Source organism: Lipotes vexillifer, unplaced genomic scaffold (genome assembly GCF_000442215.2).
Source record: "Lipotes vexillifer unplaced genomic scaffold, Lipotes_vexillifer_v1.1 scaffold149, whole genome shotgun sequence".
Lineage (NCBI taxonomy): Eukaryota > Metazoa > Chordata > Mammalia > Artiodactyla > Lipotidae > Lipotes > Lipotes vexillifer.
The window spans coordinates 1-19,389 of record NW_006779962.1 but is presented as its reverse complement, the minus strand read 5'-3'; the positions used below and the strand labels follow the sequence as shown (position 1 = coordinate 19,389).

The window sequence follows — 19,389 nt, the reverse complement described above, 5'->3', positions numbered from 1 at the left end:
AAATGAAGCAACCATAAAGAACCGCCCCCCCCCCCACCCCGAGCCTGCTTACCGTTCCTCAAATACGCCCAGTGTTTTGCTGCTCTAGTTTCAGCTCAAATGTCACCTTCCTCCTGGCACCATCTAAGTGGCCCCCCAGGGAAAGGTGTCACATTTAGAAAATAAAAATCAGGACAGCAGTGAAACCTGAATTTCAGGTAAACGATGGATTTTTGTGTGTGTGTGTTAAGTATGCCCCCCAAATTGCAGCTAATATATGGGACACTTTTATACTCAAAATTATTCTTGATCTGAAATTCCTATTTCTCTGGGCGTCCTGCATTTTGTTGGGTAGCCTTACTCCTCCTCAAGTCCGTACCACTGTATCTCACTTCATCATCTTCGTTGCAGTTACTACTATCCACAATTGTTGATTTATCATTTGTATTTCCCTGAAGGCCCCCACGCACGTACAGAGCCTGGGATGGAAGCTTTGGATAAGTGGAGGCCTCACCTGTGTCGCTGACCCAGGTATTGCCAGAGCCAAGGCATGGTGCGCAAGTGACTTGTTACTGTTGTCACACAAAAGAATACAATACAACACTTGTTACAATGCTTATTATTGTTATCGGATGCTGCTGAACTACGGCCCCGGGAAAGCAGGCTGTGCGACCTGGGCTGCTCCCTCCTGTCCCTGGGCCTCAGTTTCCCCGCCGCGTAGGGAAGATGGGCCGGGCTCGGACCCCGGGGCGGGAGACAGCTGCCCGGGGGCCCTGTACGTCCGCTCCGCACCCGCCGCTCTCAGGCCCGGCCGTCCAGCGCCCCCTGGCGGCCTCCTGCCCCGCCCTCCGCCGGCCGGGCCTCGGTGTTACACCGACGGCGGCCCCCCCAGTTCCCTTCCGGCGCTCACGTTTCTCGGCCCCAGGCCGGCCCTCGGGGAGATCCCGGGCTTACCCCAACCGGATCCTGGGTCGCTGACCACGGACGCCGCTCGCCGGGGTGGCAGCCCTTTTCCTTGGGGGCCAAAGAGCCCCGCCCTGCTCCCGGCCGCGCGGAACCAGAGGCGAGGGCCCGGTTTCCAGCCGGTCGGGGAGAGAGGGGCACTTCCTGGGATCGGCGCTCGCGTGCGGAGACCTGCGCGGGGCGGCTTCCGGGGTCCCGCGCGCTGCTGTCCCCGCGGCCGGCGAATTGGGGTCCGGCTGAACCTGTGCTCGGCGGGCACAGCTCGGCTCCAGGGCCGCCGCGCCACCGTGGATGGGCGCGGGGGCCGGGACGGTGCCGGGATGGCGAAGGCGAGGGTGCTGGCCCCCAGGCGCGCCCCGGGCGACCCCGCGCCTGAGCCCGAGCTCGTCAAGAAGCCGAATCGGAAGAAAAACAGGAAGAAAAGATTTTGGAAGAACAAAGCGAGAAAAGCAGGCAGAAAGCCGGGAAACGGCCCCGGCGTGGTCGTGGTGCGACCTCCAAAGGCACCGGAGGACTTTTCCCAAAACTGGAAGGCGCTGCGGGAGGAGGTAAGGCCGCGGGGGCCCCGCGGATGGAAAAACGGAGAAGGGCTTGTGGGGCCCAAGGGAGCGCAGATTGGCGTGAACGCTGTGGGCGGTTCACAGAGAGGTGGCCTGTTGAGGGCGGCAGCGAGCTCGCAGGCCAGTGAATGGCAGGGACTTCATGTAAAGGATTTTGGCAGCATCCTGGACCTTTAATAGGTGAGAGTTGACAACAACTGCCGCCGGCTACCGAGCTCTTAAAATGGGCAGACGCTGTCGGCTGAGTTACATGTGTTCTTATTTAACCAACCCTGAGATAGAGTCCTTAATCATCTCCACTTTACAGACGAGGAAATGGGCCGGAAAGGTTACGTAAGGTGTCCAGGTTTGCAGCCGGTTCAGCAGATCCAGGAGTCAGACACCCAAGTCCCTGCTCGTAATGCCGTGTTGTACCCACTGCCTTTCTCGGAATCAGTGGCCCAAACTTACTTACAGATCACAGGTTACTGTCTCCTAAATGCTGTTTGCTGTGTGCTTCACTCAAATTTTCACCAGTTCCGTTGAGTTGGCTGCTGTTGTCATCGCTGTTTTCTAGATGAGGCAGAGAGTTTAAGGAACTTGACGCAAGGTCGCACAGCTAGCTAGCAGATGGCAGACTGGGGTGCACATTCACACCGTGGGGTGTGACCTTCAAAGTCTCTTCTAGTTCCTGAAATCGGTTACGGAGGGAGCCTCAGAGTGAGAGCGGGAACGTCAGAGCTTCTGAGCTTCTTAACACAGCCGGGCATCTTAGGGCAGAGTCCAAAGCATTCTCCTGTTTTGACACACAGGCCGATGAAATTTTCCCTCCGGCAAGCCCCGGGTGCTCTGACTTTCTGAGCTGTAACTTTATCTCTTTCTCTCAAGAGAGTAAAGTAAAACTAAGCCAGCAGAGGTATATTTATTATGGAAAAAACCTTGTGTTTTCTCCAGTTCATACAAGAAAGTACATTCTTCTCTAAACATTATGGGAACAGATAAGTAGAAACCTGCCTGATCACTCAGCGGGTTGCCACGTAGCAGAGTCTTAACCGTGTTGAGAATGACCACACCGGGGACTTGCACACAAGAGGAGGTTGGGCTGGGAAACCTCAGCCCTCCGTGTAGGGGAGCAGGGGTGCGGCTGCCAGCCCTTTTTCAGCCACTTTTTGTTGGACACACCCCTCTCTTCCTGAGATCCTCACAGCAGTAGCAAACCAAGAAATCTGATCAAGGAAGTGGCTGCCATGCACCAACTTGTTGGCCTGAGCTGTGAAGGAATTAACTCTAAATGTGGAAACAGGTTGCTTTTACACACACACACACACACACACACACACACACACACGTATAAGCTTTCTTAATCCTTTGTGCACGTTTTCCAAATTAAAATGTGTTGCGTGTTTTATCTTGGGTTCCGTTAGTTGCTGAAACAAAAATCACAGGCCCCGGAAGAGGCTCTTGTTCTGTCTCAGACGGATTCCAAAAAGCAGCCCCAAAGTGTCCGGCAAAACAGGAAAGTGATCTCAGATAAAGCGAAGAGAGATGAGATGGGGACAGAAAACACAGACCCCAAGGCCACAGGGGGCTCTGTGCCCTCAGGATGTCTGATGAACGGGAAGATCCGGGCACAGCGCGATGAGAAAGGAGCGAAGAAAAGGACCAATGATGACATTTCCCCGAAACGAGGAGAAGTCAGACATAAGAAGTGGAAAGCTGAGGAGGTGACCACCACCTTGCCTCCGGCCCCGCCCACCGAGTAAGTACCCCTGGGCTGGCGCGGCTGTGATGACCGTCTTGGCCTAATCGGGCCTCCTGGCCGAGAGCCAGGTCACAGCGACTAAGGCCTGTCTCCTTAAGGAGGCCAAGGCTGCTGGCCCCTCCGTCACCTTACCCTGGTGCTGTCGGTTTCTTTGTTGACTATTTGTCTCCCCTGGAATGTGGGCACAAGGGAGACAGAACGTGTTTCATAGCTGCTTTGTCTCTGGGGCCTAGAACAGGGCTTGGCACATGGGAGGCCCCAAGGAAGGGTCTGTGGAATGAGTGAACGCCAAAGCCACAGGGACCCGAGTGTGAAGCCGATTGCCACGTCTTGCTAGCTGGAAGGTGTGGGGCAAGTTCCCGACGTGCCCGGAACCTCAGTGTGCTCACCCGTGGCGGGTCCGCGAGGTGCAGCGTGCCGACCCAGTGCCTGGTGGTTAGTCAGCAGACCCTGTGGTGTCACCCCGCCAGGGAGGGGCAGAAGTCAGTGGCTGCCTCTGAATGGCTCAGCCAGGAGTGGCGTGTTGGTAAGTCAGCCTGGCTGTGTGTTGCCTGGGGTTGAGGACACCATCGCTGAAGGTTTCAGGAAAGAACAGTTTGAGTGCCTGCCGCAAGTCGCTGCCCCAGGCACGCTCTCTGGAAACAGCAGTCACGACAGGTCCCTCTGTGTCGCGGCGGACAGACGATGCCCTGAAATTATTTCAGTAATTCCTTCAATGTGGTTGGGATACATCCAACGAGGGAGAAGCCTGTGGGGACAGATGGCCAGAGGGGCACGTCCAGTCAGTGAGCTCAGGAGGCTGTCTCTAAAGAAATGACATGGACGCTGAGCCCGAAAGACGCAGTCACGAGCCACCGCTACCCATCCCTGCCCGGCTGCAGTCCATGTCTGCAGGGCTCAGCCCGGGGACGTGGTGGTGGGGCTCTTTGTCTACGTTCTGCACTCGTGTTTCTCTGAGGTTCTTAAACGTTTCTTAACTGAACCGTTAGTTTTGTAGTTAAGAAGAAAATGTTAGCAGCCGGTACACCTGACTGGGGTGGGGGGCGTATTTCTGTCTTATATTCTTTCTGTTGCTCTGTAGTTCCTAAGTTTCAGCTAATGAGTGTTTTTTGTTTTTTGTTTTCTAATTTATTTTTTGGCTGCGCCCAGGCTTGCTTGCAGCACGCGAGATCTTTCGTTGCGGCACGCGTGTGGGATCTAGTTCCCCGACCAGGGATCGAACCCAGGGCCCCTGCATTGGGAGTGCGGAGTCTTACCCACTGTGCCACCAGGGAAGTCCCTAATGAGTAATTAAAAAGGAAAGCGCCAGGATGATCACAGTAGCCAGAGCGGTGGACTGGCGGCCAGGCACTTGGGGCCGGACTGCCCTAAGAGCAGACCCCGCTCGCCTGCCCGCGCTCAGCCTGTTCTCCCCTCTGCCTCTTAGAGAAGACATCTGGTTTGACGACGTCGACCCAGCGGACATCGAAGCAGCCATCGGCCCGGAGGCAGCCAGGATAGCACGGAAGCGGCTGGGTCAGAGCGAGAGCACCATCACGCTGGTGAAGGAGCGGGCCTTCGGCGGGTACGCGGGGCACGCAGGGCAGGGCCGCGGGGGGTGGGCCGGGGGTCTTCAGGAAGGGCCCGCTTCCCTCTCCTCCTGTTGAGTTGGGCAGGTGCCTCTTGGCGTCCGGCTGACACCCGTCCTTGTCACGTTACTGAGCGGTGGTGCCAGTTCCTGGGTCCTGCGAGTGGATTAAACTGGAGCCTTGGTTCCCCTCCAGCCTGACTAAAGCCTTAGCCGTGGACTGTGAGATGGTGGGCGTGGGCCCCAAGGGGGAAGAGAGCATCGTGGCCCGCGTGTCCCTGGTGAACCAGTACGGGAAGTGTGTTTATGACAAGTACGTGAAGCCAGCTCAGCCGGTGACTGACTACAGGACGGCGGTCAGCGGAATCCGGCCCGACGACCTGGCTCAGGGTGGGTTGCCTCAGCGCGGGCACGCGGGCAGGGGCGGCTGGAGCGCCTCCGTGTCTCCCTGCGGCCCTTTCTGCTGCAGGTGCAGGTGCAGCGAGAGCCCGGCGCTCTTCCTCCCTCCTGGGCGGGTGGGCTCAAAGGCTCCCGCGCCCGCTTGCGTCGGCCTCGCTGCCTGTTGGCCACCCGACCTGAAGACCAGGACAGTGTTCCTGGACGGAGAGAGGCCGCTGTGGGGTGGGGAGGCGGGACAGGCTGGAGGGGCTCCCAGGCCTACGCGAGGATTCGGAAGCCGTGGGGAGGCCGTGAGCAGCGAGGGGCCCGGTCTGGCGCAGGTTCCCTCGGGGGGCCTCGGCGCTGGGCATAGGCTGGGGCGGGGCGCGGGGGTGGAGGAGTGACCCTGTCTTCTGTGCCCTTGGTCAGGGAGGTGGCTGTACAAGGCAACGAACCGTGGCCCAGCTCGGGACACAGCCTGGACGCTGAGCCCGTAGGGTTTGCCGACAGACAGGCTGTCGGGGGAGGGCAGAAAGGCACCCGGGGGGCCCCACATTTGGGGCCTGGGGAGATCCCGGGAGCAGGGGCTTGAGGCGGCGGCTCTGTCGTCCTCTGGCTGCATGCTCTCTGCTCTCCACACCTCTCAGGTTCCCTGGAGCACAGCCCCCGAGGTGGCTCGGCCGCTCGTCAGCCCCAGGGCCTGACCACATCTCCGTCCGGGCTCTGCCGGTCCTGCTAGGGTCGCAGGCAGGCAGAGGCGCGGGGCCCAAGCGCGGTTGCTGCAGCCCTTCCCTTTGGGCGTTAGGGGAGGGCGTAGCCCCGAGGGGTCCGCTCCGAAAAAGCAAGCAGAGCTGCCTCTGGAGCCCAGGGTCTAGAGCCGGGCTTCTCACCATCTGTGGCGAGGGCCACCTCTGCCTCGTTTTCGTCTCCGGTTGGAAAGACATCAAACACATGCCCTGGCTTTTTACTGTTAGATTCAGCTGTCAGAATTACCGTGGCAGGGGGCTGTGAGTGTGCTCCCCCCCACTTCTCCCCGGTTGGGGTGCTGGGATGGCCCCTCGGCCTTGGCATCGCCCTCCTGAGCAGAGAGACCCGCCTGCCAGTTCTCGCAGGTCTAACCTGGGGGAGCCTCTCGCTCAGCACGGTAGTGATGGACGTGTCACTAAAAACCGCTGCTTTGTTTTGTTTCCAGGAGAAGAATTTGAAGTCGTTCAGAAGGAGGTGGCAGACCTGCTGAAGGGCCGGATTCTAGTCGGACACGCGCTGCGCAACGACCTGAAGGTGCCGGCTCCAGGCGCCTCTTATGTAACGCGGTGTCCAAGGTGGTCGCGCTCTCTCCGTGACTTGGGTGATGCGCCCACCGTGTCAGCTTGGGGGAGCGGGTCCCTGCACACCCTCGTAGGCAGAGCCGGGCGCTGTCTCTGCCACCCTCACCCGCCTGATGGGCCACCGCCCCTCTCAGGGCAGAGCCCCTCCTGTTGGGGAGCATCCCTGGCGCCCATCCCTCGGAGCCACTGGGCACTCCCCGTGTCACAGGCCGGCCCATGGCGGCCAGCACAGCGGGCGGCAGGCAGGCTCGGAGGGTCCCCTTCCCGTGCCCCAGAGGGTGGGGCTCAGCCTCTGCCCCTTAGGGTCTCTCCTGTGGGCAGAGCTGACCCACCTATTGGGACGAGAAGCTCAGGGCAGGCAGTTGTGGGAGAGACTGTCCTTCCTGGGCCTGCAGCTTTTCAAACGGTGTTTCCTGGAAGCTTGGCAGCCTCCGATGTTTAAGGGATCCATAGAAGTTGGTCTTAAATGTCTTTTAAAGGTAAATTTTGAGGGAATTCCCTGGCAGTCTAGTGTTTAGGACTTGGTGCTTTCACTGCCAGGGCCTGGGCTCAATCCCCGGTCGGGAGCTAAGATCCCACAAGCCGCGCAGTGTGGCCGAAAAAGAAAGTAAGTAAAGCTTGAACTGTTAAAAACCAACAAGTCCTCTGCCCACGGAGACACGTTTTGTCATAAACGTTCTCACTTCGAGAGGCCCCGGTGTCTCGTGCTCCCTCCCCGCGCCCTCCCCGTCCCTTGTAACCTGCGCAGACTCGCGTCTCAGCCGCTTGCTGGCTCCTTGGTGTCTGAGTCTCCAGCTTCCCCGGTTTCAAGGCTGTTTTCATGCCCATGGTCCTTCCATCACCGTTTCCATGGTGATCTTCCCTCAGAAGTCCAGGCTCGCGTCAGTGCTCGTCTTATCTGTGTGTGCACGTGTGTTACGTGTTGGAGTTTGGTAGAAGGGCTCTACTGCTGCAGATGGACGACGAGACGCCCGTCCTGTTTTCTCCTCCAGGCGCTGTTTCTTGGTCACCCGAAGAAGGAGGTCCGGGACACTCAGAGGACAAGCCTTTCCGGAGCCAAGTGGAGGTACTTGGAACCGCGCGGCCCGGCACAGCCTAGTTCCGTTTCTCGGTTCACGTGATCGTCGGTTCTAGTCCCTGAAGGGAGGCTTACTGACGAAAGGTGTTGGGTTTCGTTTGGTTTTTTTCCTTTTAACCTTTAAAACTAAAAGGAATCTTAGAAGAAAAAGAGTTCTGCCAAATGCCAACTTTAAAGTTAGTGTCGCGGAGGGCAGGTGAGTTGCACTCTCTGATCTCTGTGATTAGACCCCCGACTGCGGGCAAGAAGCCGCCATCATGTCTATTCCAGAGGCAGAGCTGCCCTTGAAACGAGCAGGGCGGCCTGAGGCCGGAAGGCAGAGGTGGCAGAGTCCTTTCCTGGTCCTCCTCTGTGGGCTGACCGGGTGTCACCAGCCCGCAGGGCCGCGGGCACTTCTGGTGGGAGGGACACTGAAGGTCACTTGGGTCGGGGCTCAGCGGGCAGCTCCCCTGCCCAGGCAGGGCCTACAGAGGCCCAACCCGAGCGTGGCTGTGCGCTGCCCTCTCCCCTGGCAGAGTGGACGGCCGTCTCTGAAGCTGCTTGCGGAGAGAGTCCTGGGGATCCGGGTGCAGCAGGCGGAGCACTGCTCAGTGAATGTGTCCCGGGTGACAGGCCTTGGGATTGGGGCCTGTGCCAGGCCTCGTGCACAAGGCGCAGTGTCACCTGAAGACAAACACAGTGGGCCTTGGGCGGCTTCTGTTTTAGGAGGCTCCTGGTCCGTGATAAATGACACGGCGCAGCAGGCCTGCGGAGTGCTGGTTAGATTCTAAACGGTTACGCGTAACCAGCACTTCACACCAAACCGCCACTAGCGCGCGGCAGTCGGAGACAAAGGCCCCGGTCTGGACGGCAGGCCCTCGAGGACCGTGCGTGAGCCCGCTGGCCCACAGAGCCCAGCCGTTGGGCTCTTGTGCCCCAGCATCAAGCTCAGGGCCTGCCGTCCCCCTACCCGTCTCCTTCCTAATTCTGTGGTGTCTGGAGCACCCACAAGGCAGCACGTTCATCCCTTCGCTTTGGGTCCCTCCCTCCCGTGAACTGGGGCACAGAAGCACGGGCAGGGATGTGCTGCTGGACCACCGCTCCCGGCAGTTTTCTCCTTCACTTGTCTGAGTCTGACGCCAGGACTCGGGAACTGGGGGATGGACAGGCATGTATGTGGCCATGCTTGTCGCCCGGCGGGGCAGTCGTGGTGACGCAGCATGTCCCCCAGATTCAGGATGCGCAGGCAGCGATGAGGCTGTACGTCCTGGTGAACAAGGAGTGGGAGAGCATCGCCCAAGACAGGCGGCCCCCAGCCTCCAACGCCCACGGTAACGACGCCTAGCAGGAGCCCCGTCCTGCGCCACGCTCGCGGGCCTCTGTGACCAAGCCGCTGGACCGATGGAGTCGCCCCTGGAGCAGCGACCCTGTGGGAAGGTTTCAGAATCATGGCAGCAGGGGCACGCGGCGTGCTTGCTGCTGGGCAGAACATCTCCTGTCTGGTTGTGGCGTCTGAGCCTCATCCCTGTACGTGGGACGGGAGAAGGGGGAAGGGGCTGTCCCTGGGGATTCCCCAGGTCCCAGGACAAGAAGCGCCTAGTTGTCCCCAGGTGTGCGGCGCCTTCCTCCGAGGAGGCCCCTTTCCCTCGTTGCCTCGGCCAACGGAAAGGAAAGAACTCCACGGACTCGAGCCTGGACCGCGCGGCTGTGGGCAGCCCAGCGGCAGCCTCGTCGAGGGCTTTTCAGCGGTTCCTTTCTCACCCGCCGCACACAACTTGAAACTGCAGGTCAGGGCCCACGGCCGGCGAGGGGAGCTCGGGCTGCCCAGCGCGATGGCAACAGTTCTCCCCAGAGCTGGGCGCCTCCCCGACTAGGATGGACGATCTGACCACGGGCGGTCCGCAGCCCTCTTCCCCCGGCCCGGGCGCGGGGGGCTTTCTGAGCACAGGAGCAGCCGGTTTCAGTGAGTGGAGCGTTTAGCACCAGGCTATACTGAGCCCCTGCTAGCCGTACAAAAAGTCCGAACCCACAGAGGATGTTGTGTGATATAAACGCAGGTTTTTACTTGAGCTGGAGCTTGTGAAGGTTCAGTGAGGGGACTGCCGTGTCCCCCTGCTGGTCCTGGGTGACGCCTCTCCCTGACCCCCACCCCTAAGGAGATGCCCTGTGGCACCGGGCGCCCCGTCAGGTACAGCCTGAGGAGGGAGAGGCAGACCTCCCTGGGCGGCTTCCCGGGGCGGGCCTACTGCCCGCCGTCGGAGCTGGGCTGTGAGGTCTCTTCCAGTTTCTGAAGCACACTTCGTGCGTTAAGAAACCAGCTCCTGCAAGGAGAACGGTAGGCCAGCTGTCTCCATGGACGGTCTCTGGGTCCACGAGTAACTTCTGTTAGTTAATCTGCTTTTCCCTGAAGCGGTCTCACTGCTGCTGCTCTCCAGGGTTTACTTTGGCCCGGTCGTGGACACGGTGATACAGGGAGAGCCTCTTAAAACCACACACGCGGCAGTCCCAGTCGCCTCCACACAAGCCGCTGCTCCGGCCCCTGGACTCTGTGCCGCCCAGGCCTGGCTGAGGCAGCGCCCCGACACTCACCAGGCTGGAGGTGAAGCGCCCTTGGATCTCCTTGACCAGGGGCTGGATGTCGCTGGACACCAGCTCCGACAGGACCTCCTCTGCAGGCAGAGCAGAGGGTCCTGAGGCCAGGCCCCCACCCCCCAAGACTCAGCATGAGCCGCTGGGACTCGCGAGCGGGTGTCACCCGTGCCAGCATGGTGCCTGGCGCGGAGGGTTCCTGCCCCTCTCCCATTGGTTATAGCCGCTAGCAGGGCGCCTCTTGAACGCTGGCTTCCGGGGAGGGCGTGACGAGGGCAGGGGGAGGCGAGGCGGGCCAGCAGCGCGCAGATGCTCTCCACCACCTCCGGGTCGTCCTGGTGGAGCTGGTACGTCTCCTGGATGAGGGCGAGGCCGCTGCTGCCCTCCTCGGGCATCACCGCCCGCAGGGCCGCCAGCTCTGGGCGTGGGCGAGGGGGTGGGTGGGTGACAGTAGTACTGAACGCGTGGGGCTGTTGGCAGCCCAGGGCACCTGGGGCAGCAAGAGCCTCAGCTGGCAGGAGGCGCCATGCTGTCCTGCAGCATGGGGACCGCCAAGGTCCGGCTTTTCCTGGCTCTGCATCTGCAGGTGTTCTCTGGTGGGGTGTGCACCCGCCTCTCTCTCCATCCCGGCAGACCCCAAGGCGAGTGTGCTTGTAGAGAGGGTGCTGGGGACGTTCCAGGGCACCTCCCCGCCCTGTGAGGAGGCCCGTCAGTGCGGGGTTGGGCCTGGCTCCTGGGGGGCTGGGGGACTGGGGGCCCGTGAGAGCAGTGACCCATGATGTCACGTAGTTGTCCGATCCTCCTGGAGCCCAGGGGGAAGCTGAGCCTCTAGGGAGTGGACTTAACCGTCAACAGCCAGCAGGTGGCAAAGCCGAGATTCTTGGCTCTGGGGTTCCGCACGCTTGCTGGGTTCTGATGACCCCGCTCCTTGTTCACTGAGCCACGTGCCTTTTGCTCTCAGGGCTTCAGCGCCCCACCCCGTTTGACGGCGGGACCCCGGCGGGAGTTGGGGGTAGGCCTGGAGACCCCGCTCGCTCGGGAGGTTCTCTCCAGGAGTGAGGGTCACCCCACTCCCTGCTTCAGGCCAAGTAGCAGGCAGAGACCCGCCAGCCTGCACACCCAGCCGGGGCCGGACCTCACGGGGGCCAAACCACCTCACACGGCCGGCAACCTCTGCCAGGCTCCAGGCCCCGAGTGTCCGTCAAGGCTCGTGGTGCCAAGTCGGGTGCAGAACCTGGGCTGGGGGCTTAGGAACAGCTGGGGTTTGCGTGGAGGCGGAGTTCGGAGCCCTGACTCGGGCTGTTTTCAGAGCCACACCCGGAGGGGAGCCTGTGCACACGCCAGGCTTGTGGGTGGCAGGCAAGGTGGTCACCATGCAGAGTTGCACAGAACAGTGGCAAGTGAGGGTACAGAAAGTTTGCGTGGCAACGGCTCTGTGATGGGACTGTAGGTGTTTCCCCTCCCTGTTTTGAGCGTGTGCTTGCTTTTGGTTTGTGGGCTGCCGGCAGGCATTGCTGGGGGAGTCTGCCCCCGCCTCCTATTGGCAGTCCCGGCCGTCCCCAGGCTCACCAGACATCTTCGCGAGGCTGGCCAGCCCCCGGCAGGCGTTCACCACCAGGGCTCTGTCCTGGCACACCCGGATGCTTTGCAGGATTACGACCACCACCTCTTCCAACTGCTGCTCCCCTATGCAGCCTGCGGGGGGGCCGCATGTGCCTCGTCTCGAGGGCCCAGGGCCACCTCTCCGGCCCCGGGGCCCCGGGCTGCTCACCCAGCAAGGACAGCAGCCACAGGACCGCGCAGCCGGCTTCAGCCATCTCTGCGTCCTTGGGGTAGGTGGCCAGCACCTCAGCAATGAGGGCCGGGGCTTTCTCCAAGGGGGCCTTGTTCGCGATGACAGCTGGAACAGGACGGGGTGGAGGAGGGGACACCTACTCCTTGGTGGCGCAGAAGCTGGCGGGGAGGGGCAACCCCAGTCTGCTAGCCAGTCTGTAGGGTAGGAATCGGCAAGGCCCCCAAGGGGAGGTTTGGGAAGCCCTGCGTGCCGGGTGTGGGCAGGGCTCTCCACGGTCGGGAGCCCTCTTCCTTGGGGAAAATGACCTCTCAGGTGCTGGAGGGCCAAGTGGGGCCTGGAGAGGGAGTGGCACGGCCTGGGAGCACCCCCTTTCTGAATCAGAAATCAGGATAGTTTGCCCAGTGTTAAGGCCAGCTTGTGGGACCAGGGACTGCCCAGGAAATCCCACGATGTGTGTGAGCTGGAGGGTTCCATGGGCCGGGCATGAGGGGGTCCGAATGTGAACCCACCCTCCCCAGGATGCGGGTGCAGCTTCTCCCGCCCACCCTGTGGCCCTTCGTCTTCCTCTCCCCCCAGCTCTCCGGTGGTTAGGGTGCAGCGGAGGGAGGGGGCCCGGCCCTGGGCCCGCTCACCGTCCCCCAGCAGAGCCCAGAGCAGCCTCAGGCCGTTGATGCAGGTGCCCCTGTTCCTGGGGAAGGTGTCCAGGCGCTCCAGGAGGCGCTCCAGGCACAGCCCGGCCCTCCACAGCTCGTCTGTGGCCAGTCCTGCAGGCGGGCCCCGGTGTTAGGACCACAGAGAACACCTCCTCGAGGAAGCCCTCCCTGGGGGCCACCCCCTCCTCTGTGGTCCTAGGGCACTTCAATCCCATGCATCCCACGCCAGTGGTGCCTACTTGGCCAGTTTCATGCCCAGCATGAGACCCAGAAACAAGGGTATGGTCCATCCCCTGGGCCACTGTCCCAGCACCTCCCATCCCGTTATTGGGCTGGAACCGGCCTCTGAAGCTTTTCTTCCAAGATGGGACCACGACTGTGTTCTCTCAGGGTGATGACCTGGCATTGTTGGCCAGGTGGTCCCGATTTACATCTGCTGCCCCAACATGGCTACTCGTGGCAGCCCTTTGCACTTCTTGGCGCGGGGTCAATGAAATGTGGTAAGTTGTCTGGTGAGTGTAGGGTGGGCTGGGGGCTGCAGGGCTCCAGGTGAGGCCCCAGCTTCCCCTTGGAGAGAACGACGCCCACCCGGTTAGTGGCTGGAGATGGGGAACGTGTGTAAAGCCCTCGGTGGTGACCCTCTCCCCACACCGTACCCCGACCGCTTGCTGGTGGCCTCTGGAGCGGGGCTGAGCGGGGCCGGTGGGGCAGCAAGGGCTGGAACCCGAAACACGTTGGCGTGAAGCCTGTGGGGGCACCTGGCCGTGGCCCGTGCATGTTGACAGAGGGACACGTGACTGTGCACATGGAAGCTGGGGACGGAGCAGCTGTCCCCTTGGGGCATCCCGGCGCCGCCCGCCTGAGCCCTGGGCAGCGCCCACCCTGGCTGGCAACGGTGAGCGGGTGGTGCACCGTGACCAGGGGCTGCCTGCTCCTCGGGGAGGCTCCGCGCACGCTCAGCGGCACGGGGGCGATGGCGCTGTTGCTCGGCGCCGTGGCCGCCGGGTCCTGCCCCAGTGCTGTGCAGGCCAGCAAAAGAGGCCGGGGATCCCTGAGCTGGGGCCCCGGTGGGAAGACAGCGGGCGGGGCCGGGGGCGGGGTGCCGCGCAGGGCCCCGTAAGTGCTTATTGCACGACCAGGGCTGTGAGCGTGTGCGGTGTAAAGCATCACATGGAAATTCAGCCTAAATATTCAAGTGAGAAACGCAGTGAGGTATTTCCAGTTTAAAAATCGGAGGCCAGGAGGAGGCCAGGCCCTCGGGCTCTCAAGCTCCAGCCTTTCCCACCCCTCCTCAGCTGCCCTCCTGGGAGCCCACGCCTGGGACCTCATCCCGCCTGCCTGGGCTCACACCACAGGACCCCTATGACCAGCTCCTCGTTTCATGCCTAGAGATCAGCCAGAAGGGGGAGCAGCTGGTCCAGGGCCACAGAGGCAGGCCTCGGGCGGTGCCCCAGACTCCTGGCTGCGCCCTGCCTGTCATCCTGGGGTGGGGTTGGGTGCCCAGAGGGTCAGACACCAGGGCGATGACTGGCGTGGGAGGGTGGGGGCGGGAGAAGCCAGCTGTGCCCGGAGCCCACCTTGGCCCCGGGTGCGGAGCAGCAGGGAGCAGGCACACGGCCGTGCGTCAAGGACCCTGTCGTGCTGTTTCACGATACCGACCAACACCTCCGCCAGCTCTGCCGGCCACGGCACACCTGGCAGCGTGGGGGGCAGAGTGAGACGGCGTAGGAGCAGGAGGCGGGAGGAGGTGTGGACCAGACCCTGATGGGAGTCTGCAGGGCGTCACATGTGGGCCCCTGGGTGGACAAGCAGACGGGTGACCAGACGCGATCAGTCGGGGTGTGTTGAGTGCTTGCCGTGCGTCTGCCGTAGGCATCTTCCAGCAGCTCTACAAGATTGATCCTCATTTGACAGATGAGAAAACTGAGGGTCAGGGAGATGTGAGCCCTTGCTTTGAACCTAGCCTATCTGACTCCAGAGCCCTTGGCCATTACTGCCCCGAGAGGGGACATCTGTGGGTCCCCTAGACCTTCCTCTGGGCCGGGGCGTGTGCTGACAACGGGGGGAGGCAGTGGTGGGTAGCGGGGGTCCACACAGCTGCGCCCTTTCCTAACCGCTGCTCCACCTCTCTCAGCCTGTGTCCTCCTGGTAAGAATGACAAGGACAAAAGTGCTGGCACCAGGAAAGCCAAGCCATTGGCTATCCCGTCTCCAGGCGAGGCTGGCTGAGGCAGGTGTGGCTCTGGGGTGACAGCCGAGGCCAGTCTTGGGAAGGGGCCCAGCAGCCTCTCTCACTCTCTCTGGGAAGGCAGAATCTCTTCCCATGGACTCTCTCCTGTCCACAGCCTTGCTCCAGACGGGGTCACGGGGAAGGAGAGGGAGGGGAAGGGAAATGGCCGAGGTGAGGTCTCTGCTGCCTCATTAGAGGGCTGGCACTGGGCCCTTATGATCTCTGCTGTCCCGGCCACTGGGACGACCATGTATGGAAGGATGGATGGGTGGACAGATGGAGAGACGGGTGGTTGGACGGACGGACGGATGGAGAGACAGGTGGATGGATGGGTGGACGGATGAGTGAGTGAATGTAATATTCAGGCTGGTGAGACATTGAGGGCAGAGATTTTACGAACCCATGTTTTGGCAAAATTAAAAATATTAATACTCCTTGATGGAGAAAGTTGGGGGAAGAGGAGTTCTCATGCACTCCTGGGAGGTGAGAAAGTTGGTGCGTCGACGGAGGGCAATTTGCAGTATCTATGAAAGTATTCACAGCCTGCACATGTAGGAATTTATCCTGCAGAAACACACAGCGTGCGCACACATGCCCCGGGGTGCGCTGTGTAACATTGCCTATGATACCGGGAAATCGGCAACCGCTCAAATAGCCAACCAGAGGAATGGTGGCAGAGATGGGGTGTGTATTAAGCATCCATGAAAAGCACGTGAGGGGAGGCCCGGGAAGTGGATCGGATGCCGAGCCCAGCCCCCCGCCCACTTGTCTGCTCAGTGAAAGCGGCGGCACAGGAGGAAGTCCAGGCTCCTGTTCCAAGCAGGTGGTAAAGCCGTGGATGCTCATGGGAACGTAAACAGGAATCAGAAAGTACCAGCTAGGGAAGCTGGAAGGGCCGGGGCCCCCGGGGGGAAGGCGAGAGGGTGGCGGCTCTACCTTGCTGGTCTTCAGACATCCTCAGCAGCCTCTCCAGGGCCCTCTGCTGGACTTCGGGGTGGCCGGAGAAGTTCTGCATGACCTCTGCAGGGGACAGGGCAGCACGGGGAGGCACCTTGGCTCAGGGACCCGCCTGAGGGCCGGGGCACCAGGGGCGCATCCGTCAGCACCACTGCCCAGGCCCACGTGACCTGGTGCGAGGTGGCGCCTTTATCATCTTCACCTTCCTGGCCGAGCCACCTGTCCAAAGTCGAACCTGGATCTGCCTGAGAGCCCGCCCAAGGGGTGCTTCCACTCCACACCTCCCTCGGGTAACTCCCTCCAGGGTACTCAGGGCGATGGCCTTCAGCTGGACCCAGCTGTCTGCCTCTAAAGCCCATGGCCACGAGACGCAGACAGCAGCTGGGCCCTCACGGGTCCCCTTTTCCAGAAAGGGAGGCAGAGGTGGCAGCCCCTTATCACAGGCAGCCCGCGCAGGGAGCCACTGACGGGGAGGAGGGATGGGAGGGCGGAGACACCCCCGAAATGGAAGATGACCTCCAGATCCATTCTCTACCCAAGAGCGTGGGTGTAGCCCCCAGCCTGGGGCACGCGGAGGAGTCTATTGTGTGTACCTTTGTGGGGCGGGGCGGAGGGGGGATGACCAGCCAGCACTGCACCTGGAGCCTCAGGCCTGCATGTGTCACACTGCACACGGAGCCCCTGGGCCACTCCACCTTCCCGCAGGGCCGTGCCTTCTGGTCCACGGTGGCTGCTGTGCCGGCCCCAGCGTGAGCACCATTCCGGGCACATAGCAACCACACAGGAGGTGCTGCTGGTTGGGGAAGACACTCCAGGCACCGGGCCACCGCGTGCCGGGCGAGCGAGCAAAAAGCGGGGAGTCTGTGGTGGGGTGCGTGGCAGTGAGGGGCTGTTCGGTGACATCCAGGACTGTGTAGCCGGAACAAGAGGGGAGGCAGCTGGGGGCCTGGCCACAGAGATGAACTCTGCTCTAGGTAAGCTCGGGGGTATCTGAGCGGGGCGGTACCCTGAGCAAAGCAGTGCTTGGGATGGACAAGGGGCAAGCCCACCGGCCACGTGTGAGGAGCGGTCCAGGGGACTGGGGGTGGTGGTCACTGCCCCCCCAGCTAAAGACAATGGGGTGCCGGGGCTGCAGCGGCCTCTGGCGCCGCCCCCTCAGGGCCCCATCGTCACCTAAGATGCTGGCGACGTTGCTTTCTAGCAGCGTGTCGATGATGGACTCGGGCACCACCTGCCGGTGCAGCATCCGGGCGCTGCTGGAGGACCTGAAGTCGCTGCTCACAGACAAGCGAATCACGTCCCTGGGGAGGGGCAGAGAGCCGCCAGCTGGCCCTGCGCCCGCTCTGCGTCCAGCAGCTGCTGGGCCTCCACCTGCTTTGGGCACCCGCTTGGGAGCACCTCTCCCAGCATCACAGTGCGTCCAGCGGGCACCGCAGCAATTCTCCCTCCAGGAGGGGCCGAGGGAGGACAGTGCTGGGCCCTGGCGCTTGCACTCGCGTGGGCCCCTTCCTCCATGACATAGACCAAAAAAGCCACAGTTTCTGGCTGTGTTGGTATAAAGGTGAACATAACCCAGGGCGGATCATCTTGTTCTGACTTTAAAATACATTACAGTTAACACGTTTTCCTGGGCCCTGGGCCACGCCTCCCGCACCTGATGGGGAAGCTGGCCCTGTTTGCCTTGTGCTCAGAGATGTGGCCGCAGTTTGGGACACAGCCCAAACTGGAGGAGCCACTGTCCGTGGATGCAGCGCTTTGTGGTGTTCAAACCCCAAGTGCGTGTGCAGGCTGACAGTGAACTGCCACCCCAGGGCCTGAGCTCACCTGATGGTTATTCGCTGCGATGGGTCGGCCTGGAGCATCAGAGGCAAGAGGGAACACGAGATTCCCGCAGCGGGGACCCTCGTCTCCTCCATGGTCCTCAGGACACCCCTCAGGCTGTCGGGGGAACTCCGGATGGACTTCCGCAGAAGCATGGCTTCCGTGCTCTGCGAGGAGAGAGAGGACCACTTGTGCACCTCCTCAGCTGAAGGAAGATGGCCTGACCTCCGGCGGAGGGGAGGCGACGTGGCCGCCGCCGTCAGGAACGCACAGAGGCCACCTGCACCCCAGAGTTCTTGTACGAAGAAGAAATGGAGGTTCAGAGAAAAGCAAGTGGCCATCACTGGCTGGAGGGAGTAGGGGAACAGCTCTCTGTCCACGGCCGGACTCCCACTGTGGGCGGTTAGTGCACCCGAACTCAGCTGTTCTTGTCCATAAGGGGGCGCTGTTGGGGCGGGTTGAATGTTACCATCACCGTCACCACCACCACACAAGGGCCCAGCAGGCCCAAATGCGGGGTCCTCCGGCGGCTGGGGCAGCGGGGGGCCTCCACACAGCCCCACAGGCACTCAACGTGGGCAGGAGGGTGCCAACGGGAAGAATGTGCCCTTTTCAGGGCCGGGGGTGGGCAGAGCCTGGCTCCCTGGGGCTGTGGGGAGTGGGGTTCAGGTGTGGCGGGGAGGGGTGGACGGAAGGCCCCTCACATCCAGGAAGGAGCAGCTGGCCATGTCGAGAATGATGCAGCCCAGGGACCAGATATCAGATTTCTGGCTGAAGGAGCAGTTGAGGGCTTCGGGGGCCATCCAGGACTTGTGAGAGGGGTCTGCTGGCAGGAGTGAAGTGGGGGGTGCGTGAGTCCCGTGCTCCCTGGGGAAGCAAGCAGCTTGAAAAATGAGCCCTCCATCATCCTCCTCCAGGGAGGGAGAGACGTGCTATCTGAGGGGGAGAAGGAAGAGGCCCCTCGTCAGTAAGATCCTGGCCCTTGATCTTCACCAGTGAGGCTGCCCGTCTCGGCAGGGGCCCACCAGGCTGGCCGTGTGCGCACCTGTGTCCCACTGCAGCTGCAGAAATAGTCGGAAGGGGCGTGTGCCACAAAGGCTAAAATCTGCACCCTCCATAAACGTCTCGCCCCTCCCAACATTTAGTCGGGACCTTGAGGCAGTGTTCCGGTTGCCCTGCCCTAGTTTCTAAACCTGAACCCCTGGGACTTCCCTGGCTGTCCAGTGGTAAAGACTCTGTGCTTCCACTGCCGGGGACACGGGTTCAATCCCTGGTCAGGGAACTAAGATCCCGCATGCCGCGCCGCCAATAAATACATACATACATAAACAAACCTGAACTCCAGCCAGGGAGCCAGGGAGCCAGGAGAGCAGGGTCCCCGGCCCAGCTCTATCAGTGCCTGACAGGCCTCAAGCAGCCCCTCCCTCTCCGGACCTCCATTCCCCAAACAAAGAGCAAAGGGGTGGGCTCCAAGGACCCCTGCCATCTACACCTCCAGTAGATCCACCCATCCACTCACCTGCCCACCCACCTGTCTACCCACACCCACCTATCCATCCTTCCACCCATCTATCCGTCTGTTCATCTGTCTGCATGTCCATCTATCCACTTGTCCATCCATCCACCCACCAAGGACAGCGTGCCACTGGTCCCTGCCAGCCCGGGACTCTGGAGTTCTCCACTGGAGAGTAACTCTCTCCACCCCGATAGCCGTTATAGGGTTGAAGCCCAGCTCCCTTTGCCCTGTTGTCTTTTTTTTTTTTTTTTTTTTT

General features: G+C 61.5%; 3 protein-coding genes across 3 annotated transcripts in view; 1 reads left to right on the top strand and 2 right to left on the bottom strand.

The window, feature by feature from the left end:
- Positions 1-531, bottom strand: part of ADAMTS13 (ADAM metallopeptidase with thrombospondin type 1 motif 13) — a 31,929-nt gene extending 31,398 nt beyond the window's left edge. Inside the window, exon 1 of the mRNA XM_007453135.1 lies at positions 494-531. Within this exon, the coding sequence (XP_007453197.1) occupies positions 494-531 (38 nt within the window). The remainder of the gene's footprint in view (positions 1-493) is intronic.
- A 731-nt stretch (positions 532-1,262) lies between these two features.
- On the top strand, positions 1,263-8,918 carry REXO4 (RNA exonuclease 4). The gene is given in 9 exon segments (XM_007453134.1): positions 1,263-1,490; positions 2,906-3,240; positions 4,670-4,807; positions 5,007-5,200; positions 6,381-6,469; positions 7,509-7,554; positions 7,557-7,582; positions 8,110-8,184; positions 8,805-8,918. Coding segments are annotated over 9 exon segments (1,245 nt in total).
- Positions 8,919-9,330: 412 nt separating this feature from the next.
- LOC103073659 (probable inactive protein kinase-like protein SgK071) lies at positions 9,331-18,440 on the bottom strand (the record flags this gene model as incomplete). The annotated part of the gene is given in 14 exon segments (XM_082930964.1): positions 9,331-9,511; positions 9,820-9,894; positions 9,993-10,242; positions 10,440-10,580; positions 11,732-11,857; positions 11,934-12,062; positions 12,590-12,721; positions 13,262-13,327; positions 13,492-13,629; positions 14,188-14,304; positions 15,776-15,859; positions 16,970-17,097; positions 17,621-17,784; positions 18,322-18,440. Coding segments are annotated over 14 exon segments (1,850 nt in total), but the record flags the coding sequence as incomplete, so codon positions are not given.
- Positions 18,441-19,389: the final 949 nt, after the last annotated feature.